A 10,694-nucleotide genomic window follows, 5' to 3' on the forward strand; every position below is an offset into this window, starting at 1 on the left:
CGCTCCCCTTCTTCTTCTTCCACTCACATTCATTTTCTGTCTTACACACACACACACACACACACACACACACACAGAGGAAATTAAATGAGCTCTCTTATCGCTGCCGTGTGAGCGCGGCGCACCGTCGCCACCCGGTGACCACGTCTCCCTCCTGGGATTTCAGTTGTTCCCCCGCGGCCGCTCCCATTGGCCACTCGGCTCGGTTCACGTAAATTGCACAATTACGGAGCAAACGGCCGAAGTCCCGCCGGGACGTTTCCCCCGTCGCAGAGCGTTTCCGCTCGGCCGAGCGCAGCCGTCGCTCCGCTCCTCTTCTCAGTCAGACACTGAAATGGCTCTTTTCTCTGTTTAGGCTTTTCTGTAGCTCCGCTCGCAGGTTGACGGTGATGATGTCACCTGCGGAGATCCAGTTTGTATCTGGATCAACCAGATGATCAGATGGATGAACCAGAAACAGACTCTATTTTTTTAAAAGCCACCGGAGTTGCGGGAGGCTGGTTCAACTGTTTCTTTGCTAATCAGTTATTTACAATACGGCCCAGGTTAGCGTGGGCGTGTCCTGTTCGCCGCTAGGTTTTCCTAGTGGCCAATCACAGTACTGCAACACAAATGCATTTGACCCACAGGTCGTCGCTGTAGAATAGTTGTGTATGAAACTGTTGACAGGAATCTTCCAACTGCAAACACAATCAATTATTCCTGGTGTTTAAACAGGAAGTTGACACTTTAACACCAACACCAGAGGAATCTGGTCTGCAGCAGCAGCAGCGTCGTTCCCTCTTTAACTCCGCCCACTCAGACCACGTGTGACGCGGGCAGCAGAACCGGACCCGACGGTCTCACCGGTTAAATTCCCGTCTTTGATTTTCACGTCTGTCGCTGTGTCTGAGTTCTCCTCCCACAAAGCCCCTGCAGAGAGGAAGAGGAGGAGGAGGAGGAAGAGGAAGAGGAGGGGGGAGCGTCTTCTGACTATAAATAGCAGGGATTGGGGTTAACGGGGGGAGGAGGAGGAGGAAGAGGAGGAGAAGGAGGAAGAGGAAGAGGAGGGGGAAGAGGAGGAGGAAGAGGAGGAGGGTTTTTGGGTTTTGGTTTGACGTCATTTTGGCGAAGGCTCCAATCGTCTTCATCGCTCCTCTGCTGTTTCTCTTCTCTCCTCTTCTTCCTGTCTTTCTCTCTCTCTCTCTCTCTGTTCGTCTTCTCGTCACGGATCTTGTTTGTCTCACTTCCAGCAGCCGGTTTAAAATGGCGACTCTCTGAGACGTTTTTATTTCACCCAGAACAAAACTACGTCCGTCCGTCATCTGTATCTCACCCCGGACCTGTTGACCCGCACGTGTTTGGACCGTGGGAGGAAACGGTCTGTCGGGTTCGAACCCAGAACCTTCTTGCTGTGAGGCGAAGCGCTGCACCACTGTGCCACCGCACAGGGTGAAACCTCCACCGAGGCTCCGACAGTCTTCTTGAAATTCTTGAAAATTTGGCATCGCTCATGCATGTGTGTGTGTATGTTCTACTGTACAGTCGCAACAGGACATTTGTATTGTATCAAAATATTCAAATGAGAGAAGGAGAAGGAGGAAACGATTTACTTCAAGATGAGCAAAACTGATTTCACTTACCTTCATATATATAAATCAATTATGTTATGTAACATAATAAAATTGGTGTAAATGCATATATACATATATATAAGTTATTTTATTTTATCATATCTATATTTAGAGAGGGGGGGTTGTGGGGTTAGGGTTGGAATGTTTTTTTTATGAGATAATAGAAAAGTAACCATCCAAATAAATGTTTTAAATCTCAACGTTTGTTTGTTTTGTTCTGAAGTTTAGTTTTTTTTACTCGTGAGAAAATCCAGATGTTTGTGACGATGAGGTCGACAGATGTCGACGCTCTGTTTTTATCTGACGCCTCGGACAAACTTTTTTCTCTGTAGCAAAACTCAAAATGCTGGTTTGACTTTGAAGCAGGCCGAGTGTGTGTGTGTGTGTGTGTGTGTGTGTGTGTGTGTGTGTGTGTGTGTGTGTGTGTGTGACAGAAATAGCAGATGTAGATGAGTTCACCTTGAGGCTGCAGGTCGAGCTCCCGCAGTCGAGTAAATCCTCCGTCCTCCATCTGCCACTCTCTCTCTCTCTCTCTCTCTCTCTCTCTCTCTCTCTCTCTCTCTCTCTCTCACGTATCTACGTGTCGTCTTCAACGCCCACACAATGTTTTTCCCTTGTGACCTTCGACCTTGTGATGTTCAGGTGTAAACACACGCGTGTGCCCTTTTTTCTGAGGTCAGCGGAGGGAGGTATCCAGATTTTCCTGCTTCCTGTTTCCTGTTGTCCGTGTAACTGATCGTCGTCTGCTCCGTCCGCCTTCACCTCAGTCGTCAGAGAAAGATTCAAAATATTTAATGGTCAACACACATTCGCACAGACAATGAAACGAATCAATGTGTGTCTGTTCAAACGCTAGTTTCTGGCGACGCACTGTTTGTTAATTAACGGAAGCAAGGTGTGAATGAATCCCATGTTTTTTATGTATGAATATTAATATACTGCTTTTCTTCTTCTCTGCTTCCAGTCACCTGGACAACCACAACCTGTGGGACCCCAATGAGTTTGCAGTTTCCTGCTTCAGAATCATCATGTACTCCATCCAGGTACAGTGCTCACAGCTGTCTATCTATCTGTCTGTCTGTCTGTCTGTCTGTCTGTCTGTCTGTCCGTCTCTCTGCCTCTCTCTCTCTCTCTCTCTCGGTCCGTCTGTCTGTCTGTCTGTTTTTCCGTCTGTTTGTCTGTCTGTGTCTGTTTTTCTGTCTGTGTCTCTCCGTCTGTCTGCCTGTGTCTGTATGTCTGTCTCTCTGTCCGTCCGTCTCTCTCTCTCTCGGTCCGTCCATCTGTCTATCTGTCTGTCTCTCTCTCTCTCCGTCCGTCCGTCCGTCTGTCTGTCTGTCTGTCTGTCTGTCTGTCTCTCTCTCCGTCCGTCTGTCCATCTGTCTGTCATTCTGTCTGTCTGTCTGTCCGTCTCTCTGCCTCTCTCTCTCTCTCTCTCTCTCTCGGTCCGTCTGTCTGTCTGTCTGTTTTTCCGTCTGTTTGTCTGTCTGTGTCTGTTTTTCTGTCTGTGTCTCTCCGTCTGTCTGCCTGTGTCTGTATGTCTGTCTCTCTGTCCGTCCGTCTCTCTCTCTCTCGGTCCGTCCATCTGTCTATCTGTCTGTCTCTCTCTCTCTCCGTCCGTCCGTCCGTCTGTCTGTCTGTCTGTCTGTCTGTCTGTCTCTCTCTCCGTCCGTCTGTCCATCTGTCTGTCATTCTGTCTGTCTGTCTGTCCGTCTCTCTGCCTCTCTCTCTCTCTCTCTCTCTCTCGGTCCGTCTGTCTGTCTGTCTGTTTTTCCGTCTGTTTGTCTGTCTGTGTCTGTTTTTCTGTCTGTGTCTCTCCGTCTGTCTGCCTGTGTCTGTATGTCTGTCTCTCTGTCCGTCCGTCTCTCTCTCTCTCGGTCCGTCCATCTGTCTATCTGTCTGTCTCTCTCTCTCTCCGTCCGTCCGTCCGTCTGTCTGTCTGTCTGTCTCTCTCTCTCTCCGTCCGTCTGTCCATCTGTCTGTCATTCTGTCTGTCTGTCTGTCTGTCTCTCTCTCTTCTTGTCCGTCCATCTGTTTGTCTGTCTGTCTGTCTGTCCGTCCGTCCGTCTCTCTCTCTTTCTGTCTGTCTGTCTGTCCGTCCGTCCGTCCGTCTCTCTCTCTTTCTGTCTGTCTGTCTGTCTGTCCGTCCGTCTGTCTGTCTGTCCGTCCGTCCGTCCGTCGCTCTCTCTCTCTCCGTCCGTCCGTCTGTCTGTCTGTCTGTCTGTCTGTCCGTCCGTCTGTCCATCCGTCCATCCGTTTTTCTCTCTCTCTCCGTCCGTCCGTCTGTCCATCCGTCCGTCTGTCTGTCTCTCTCTCTCTCCGTCTGTCTGTCTGTCTGTCTGTCTGTCTGTCTGTCTGTCTGTCCGTCCGTCCGTCCGTCCGTCCGTCCATCCATCCGTCTCTCTCTCTCTCTCTCTCTCTCCGTCCGTCTGTCTGCCTGCCTGCCTGTCTGTCTGTATTTATTAAAGCCATGTGTGTTTGTCTCCTCCAGGCTCAGCACTCTCACCACGTCATCCAGCAGGTGCTCAACCACCTGGACACCCACAAGAGGACCACGCCACGGGTCCGAGCCGGCATCGTCCAGGTGCTGCTGGAGACGGTGGCCATCGCCGCGAAAGGCTCCGTGGGTGAGTCAAAGGACATGACATCAGTCCCGTCCCTCAAATGTCAGCTTCGCTGCTTTTCCCCGTTTGGACCAAAGTGAAGCCAAATCCTCCTGATCGCCCCCTGGTGGCTGGCATTCATTTCTATAGATTTAGATCCACTGAAGTCTTTTGAGATGAATTCGATTTTTATTTGCGTTTCATTCCTATAATCTGTGTTTTATCGCCTCCACCTGGAAAAACAACATCCACCACCTTCCTCTGGCTCAGGACTGACTCAAGAGTCCAAAAGAAGTGATTTTACATTTGAAAGTGAAATCAAGACTCCTCCCAATCTGTGGCTCGGTACAGTATGATCACGTGTTCAGACTGAAGCTGAATATAGTATATATATAAAATAGAGCAGTTTCTGCAGACACACACACACACACACGTGCTGGACGCCCGCATTGACCAGCTGAGTACAGCCAATTCACTCAAATCACATAAACACGTGCAGCAGGAATATTAGTTATTTTTTGCGTCCATGGTTCAATGTCCAGGCTGTTTTGGTTTGAAGACACTGTGTTGGAAGGTGTTTCTCATAGTTACATACGAGCACCCGCCCAGGTGAGATCAGGTGTGAGTCCTCAGATTTAAAGTGGTGATGTCGTAGCAGCAGCAGCAGCAGCACAGTCACGTGATGTAGTGTAGTTTTAGCTCCGTAGATTAGAGTCGGTGTTAAAGGAACTGTTAGAGAAATAAAACTCTTGTCTCAAACGAGAAGATGGAATTTATTTCTTAACGATTGTCTTAACGACAACAACCAATCAGTTTCCTCCTCGGGAAAAGTCTGGCTCCATGAGGGGGGGTCCTGGCTCCAGGAGGGGGGGGGGGGGGGGGGGGGTCCCTGGCTCCAGGAGGGGGGGTCCCTGGCTCCAGGAGGGGGGGGGGGGGGGGGGGGGGTCCCTGGCTCCAGGAGGGGTGGGTGTCCTGGCTCCAGGAGGGGGGGGGGGGGGGTCTTGGCTCCAGGAGGGGGGGGGGGGGGGGTCCTGGCTCCAGGTGAGATGGTTTGGGCATCTGATCAGGATCCTACCAGGAGCCTTCCAATGGGGGTTTTCTGGGCACGTCGACCAGAGAGGAGCCCTCGGGGTTAGACCCACAACTCCCTAGAAGGAATCTTTGGGCCTCCAAAGTCCCTTGAACACTCCTGTGATTACGAATCCCGTCTGGCCTGGGCACACCTCGGACCTGACCGCAGATCGTTGGATGGATGGACCTTAGAGACGCTTCAGGGACTTCTCTTGTGTGTCGCTGCGTCAGTGGTACCTGAGCTTCAGAACAGCAGGATCTCTGATCTGAACTTGATTCCTCTCTCTTCTGGCGGCAGGTCCAACGGTGCTGGAGGTTTTCAACACGCTGCTCAAACACCTGCGGATGAGCGTGGACTTCGAGCTGGGCGAGAGCTCCAGGAGGAACTCCAGCACCAGTGTTTCGTCCGGCCGCGGCAAAGAGAGCGAGGAGCGGATCGTCCAGAACGCCATCATCCAGACCATCGGTACGGCAGACTTTGACTTACATACACACGTATATATATATATATATATATGTACATGTATCTCATGTGTTCAGAGTGATCGCAGGCCTGGTTCTGTACAAGGCCTTTTTGTTTGACTCGTCTCTCGTCTTTCCAGGCTTCTTCGGTGGAAACCTGCCCGACTACCAGCGAGCTGAAGTCATGATGTTCATCATGGGCAAGGTGCCAGTGTACGGGACGCCCTGTCACACCCTGGACACCGTGAAGCTCGGGTGAGTCCCCACATCCAAACCCCCTTAACTCTAAACCTGCAGTAAATCAATGTTGATCCCTGGAGAAATTGAACAAGGAAAGAAATCGCTGCTGGGTGATTTATATTTACTCACACGAGTCACAAACCGGGAACATCCGCCAGTTCTCCATCGGACATGGACGTCAGTGACGTCGGGAGAATCGCAGCGCTCGTTGGTCACACAAATATTTCACTAGAGTTCAAATCTGTCAACTCTCTTGATCTGTCCTCACGTCACCTCCTGGACGTCCTGCAGTGAGTCCAGGTCTGCTTCCCGAAAGAAAAGAAAAACAAGTTAATCCCAGCGGCCTCAGGGGTTCAAGTCCAGATAATCCCAAATCAAACAAACACTGTCGTCCTCTTCCTCCTCCTCCTCTTCCTCCTCCACCATGTTTTTCTTTTCGAGTAATTGGTGGAGGAGAGAAGTTTGACTCTGTCTGATTGTCTTTGTTATTGATTTGTTCATTCATTTGTTTTTGTTCCTCAGGCATCAGGGCACCAAGAGGATCCAGACGATGCTGCTCAGCTCGCTCATCATGGTGAGTTCTTCACGGACGAACAGGAAACTTTTTTCCCGCGGAGTCGTTTTGTCGAAGCGCAGCCTCGTTTACTTGTAGTTTGTCACAACCAGAAACTATATAGAAATATATATATATATATAATATAAAGATGATCGGTGACTGTATATGAAGAGTCACGATGACTCCTCCTCCCCAATTATCTGCTTCAGGAAGAAGCCTGACTGACACACACACACACACACACACACTCACTCACACACACTCCCCTCCTTGCCACCACCTGGCTTCTCAGTGCAGCTGGAGGAGAGGTGAAAGGTCAAAGTATTTATATCACCATGCAGCTGCAGATGGGGCCGTGTGTGTGTGTGTGTGTGTGTGTGTTCGTGTTAGGGGGGGAAAATATAGAAATTTCGATATCAATATTATCGTGATATTTATAGAAATATTTGAATATTTGAAGCAATTTTTTTAGTAAACATATATATAAATATATATATATATAATTTAAAATCAAAACACAACAAATTACACCGACATTGACTGTGTCGTGCTGCGAACCAGAAATTATTTTATATGTTAATACGACAGCTACATTTGACTAGTTATTAAATATGTTGTTGGTGAAGTTATTTCCCCCTGGTCTCGTGGTGTTAAATGATTTTCCTGTTGTTGGAGTCATCAAACACGTCTTAAAAGTAATTAGATGCAGATTAATGTACATATTTAATGATATGCCAATCAGCCCCTCCCCCTCAACCCCCTCCAGCTGTTCACACTAATCTTCGTATCAGAGTCACGTACGAGTCAAAAGGTCAAACGTTCAGACACTTTCAGCAGCGTGTGAACGTGACCTTCAGCTCTGGTGAAGCCGCTGTGGATTAACCCCCCCCCCCCCCCCTGCCATCAGGTGACCTCCGGCTTCAAGTCCAAGTCCATGGCCGCGGCGTTGCCTCCTCCATTCCTCGACCCGCTCTTCTCCATCTCCCTGATGGAGGACAGCGAGCTGCGGCAGCTGGTGCTGGAGATCCTGCACAACATCATCGATCGCCACGACAACCGCGCCAAGCTCCGCGGCATCAGGTATAAAAAAAAAAGGTTCCCGCAGCATCAGGGCCGCGTACCAACAAAGTGAATTGTGTCTGTTAAGGCTTCACACACACGTTGTGATGACTGGTTTCTGTTTCAGAATCATTCCCAATGTCGCAGCACTGAAGATTAAACGGGAGAAGATTTCCAAACAGGACGTGGCGTTCATGAAGAAGGTAAGAACCCTGCATGCTCCCGATCTCGCCGTGTCCTCGCTCATCTGTTACAGCAGTCGACCTGATCCGACACTGAACCACCTCGACTGGATCTGTTCACCGTGAAATCGTTGCTAATGCTCGAACCCCAAAACATGTTTTAGTATTCAGGAGCTTGCGGTGAAAAGTGGCTTCAGCTGCAGCTGTGGCGTAAACGCAGGAACTAAAACCTCCCACAGAAACGGAGCAAAAATCTTGATCGCGTTTTCCCAAGCTTTACAAATGTAGATTAGCTTTTAATCAGACACACATTTGAATCGTGGATTTAGAGGATCCCCCTTTTTCCCTCCTGCAGCACGGCCAGCAGCTCTACCGTCACATCTACCTGGGCTGCAAGGAAGAAGACAACGTCCACAAGAACTTTGAGCTGCTCTTCACCACCCTGGCCGTCCTGACCATCGAGCTGGCCAACGAGGAGGTGGTCATCGACCTCATCCGGCTCGCCGTCGCCCTGCAGGTAAACGTCAAGAGGTGACGAAATGATCTCACTCACCATCAGGTTTGTGCCCGGCCGCTCTGCTGGAGCTTTCAGTTGTGTATCGCATGAACTTCCTCAAGCAGATGTCGTGGCTGTAATGGGGAAAAATTGATGCAGTTGACTCAGGAAGACAGCGACTGAAAACACACTTTCATTCCTGTCAACATCAACGACAACAACCTCCCTGAACTCTGAACCTTGACAGTCGTCACAGTGTTTTAATCTCGAGTGCCGGTGACGTGACGACGGCGTATTGGTGGTGTCGTATGTCCGTCGGCGGCGGTCGAGTCTTTAATGTCATTAGACTAGAGGCCGCGTGAAAAGAGGTGTGAAGGAAAACATGCACAAAACGCTGCGACACACCAGCTGCTTGTGTGTGTGTGTGTGTGTGTCACGCTGAGATGTTACCGTCCACATGTCACACACAAACACACACACACACACACACACGCCGCAGTACATCATTTCACTGGTATCACAATATTTGTCTTGATCCGTGCAGAGATTTTCCTCCGGATCCTCGGGGGTCCCAGCGAGGGACTAGCTGCCGCTTGATTGCGTTTTCACACTGTCAGTGCAAAGGTCGTTGCCGGGGTAACGACCCCGGGGTGAGTCAGCGAGCGGGGCTCGGGGCTGAATGTGATGCGCTGCCCGTCTGTGTTTCTGTGGCAATCTGTTGATTAACATGACGTGTGAACATGTTGAAATTAAACAGAGAAATAAATATTTTTTTCTTTTGGAAATAAGTATAATTTCCTCAGTGACCAACACCATTTTGTGTCTGTTGGTGTTTGTGCCATTGGCGTCAATAACTAATCTAATAAAACGTTTTTTATTCCTGCATGTAGTGAGTTTCCTCTCTCCTTGGTTTTCTTTGTGCAGGACATGGTTCTGGCCAATGAGGAAAACATGCCCATGTTTATTCGCTGCGGCATCATGGCGCTGGTGGCGGCGTACCTCAACTTCCTGAGCCAGATGATCGCCAACCCGCCGTTCTGTCAGCACGTCAGCAAGGTGGGTGGTCGGCCCGATCGATCTGACGCCGTCGTCACGACGATGTTCCGTATGTCACTGACGGACCGCGTGGTGGGGGTGGTGGCAGCACGTCGGCCATTGTTGCGTTTACAGGACATGAAGTCATGATACTGTGGCTGAGCAGCGCTGCCTCTTCAGGTCAGACTGGACGTGATATCAGAAAGTGAGGAGCCAAAAGTCCAAGCTAACTGGTTAGCATGTTAACTTCAGTAAAAGAACATGTTGACGTTCTGACCCATGAATACTCTGTTGTCTTTACTACATTATCAAGTTAGTACTCGGTCAATACTACATTATTACGACAGTAATAAACCATTAAAGTTTATTAATTCGCTGATGATGCACTGCTGTTTTGAAGCAAGTTTTTGTCGTCGTCATTCCTCATGTACCTGCTGTACCTGCTGTCCTTCTCCATCCAGGTGATCGAGTTGAGGAACATGGACGCTCCGTATCTCCTCCCAGAGCACATCTTCAGAGACAAGTGTCCGTAAGTGTTCAACACTCAGCAGAAAACAGAAATGATCTGATTTGTTGAGTTGAGGTTCAGCAGAGTCAAAGAATCAGTTTCATGTCAAGTGTAGAAAAAAAAAACTTACCAACCAGCGTCTGAAATTCAACCTGAACGTGACGTATTCTGGACGTTTAGTTCAACAACGATTTCAACACAACGTGGAAACATGAAGACTCACACGGAGGTCGGTCCACCTCATGAACTATATTTAACTCATGTATGAACAGAGTTATGGACAGTATATTCAACTTCTGTGAATAAGTTCTTCTAAATATTATACACTGTGGCTTTAGATAATTGCAACTAGAGGCTATCAGACCAAATACGTTTTTTGTTTCAGTCAAAGTCTCAGTATAACGAGCACCGTCAAATACTGGAAGTATGATCTCAGAATCTAAACTATCAGGGATGCGTATCAACGTCCCCTTGTTGTAAATATTCTGTCCAGTTGTTTCTTTTTCCCCGAAAAACTGCACACGTTGTTGCTGTTTCTCCAACTGCTCAGGAAAAAAAAACAGAGTCTCATTTGTACGAGCTCCTTGTTCCCAACGCTCCCTAGTTGTGTTGAAGTTCTCACGTCTCCCTGTGAAAACAAAAGCCTCTGATCGAGGCTTGAGGGGAGATTTTATGAGATTTACTCTCCTAAAATTAAGACGTAAAAAAAACAAAACGCGATGACTTAAAGCCGCAGGAGTCTTTTAGTTCCGTGGATAACGTTGCCTAGGTTCTGGGTGATTATGATGGAAAGGCATCGATGCTCTGTGTAAGTGGATCACTGTGGCGGTTTCTCCTCCTCAGACTCCCCGACTCTCTGGACAAAGAGGACC

At 48.9% G+C, this 10,694-nt stretch overlaps 1 protein-coding gene across 2 annotated transcripts in view; it reads left to right on the forward strand.

Moving 5' to 3' along the window:
* Window positions 1–10,694, forward strand: part of efr3a (EFR3 homolog A (S. cerevisiae)) — a 64,536-nt gene that overhangs the window by 49,178 nt on the left and 4,664 nt on the right. For both annotated transcript variants that reach the window (XM_047332259.1, XM_047332260.1), the window contains 11 exons: window positions 2,578–2,656; window positions 4,102–4,237; window positions 5,583–5,750; window positions 5,887–6,001; window positions 6,509–6,560; window positions 7,450–7,622; window positions 7,729–7,804; window positions 8,139–8,300; window positions 9,204–9,335; window positions 9,776–9,843; window positions 10,666–10,694. The exon at window positions 10,666–10,694 is cut by the window's right edge and continues 99 nt beyond it. In XM_047332259.1, the coding sequence (XP_047188215.1) occupies window positions 2,578–2,656; window positions 4,102–4,237; window positions 5,583–5,750; window positions 5,887–6,001; window positions 6,509–6,560; window positions 7,450–7,622; window positions 7,729–7,804; window positions 8,139–8,300; window positions 9,204–9,335; window positions 9,776–9,843; window positions 10,666–10,694 (1,190 nt within the window). The remainder of the gene's footprint in view (window positions 1–2,577; window positions 2,657–4,101; window positions 4,238–5,582; window positions 5,751–5,886; window positions 6,002–6,508; window positions 6,561–7,449; window positions 7,623–7,728; window positions 7,805–8,138; window positions 8,301–9,203; window positions 9,336–9,775; window positions 9,844–10,665) is intronic.

The sequence above is a fragment of the Scophthalmus maximus genome, chromosome 5, assembly GCF_022379125.1.
Source record: "Scophthalmus maximus strain ysfricsl-2021 chromosome 5, ASM2237912v1, whole genome shotgun sequence".
Lineage (NCBI taxonomy): Eukaryota > Metazoa > Chordata > Actinopteri > Pleuronectiformes > Scophthalmidae > Scophthalmus > Scophthalmus maximus.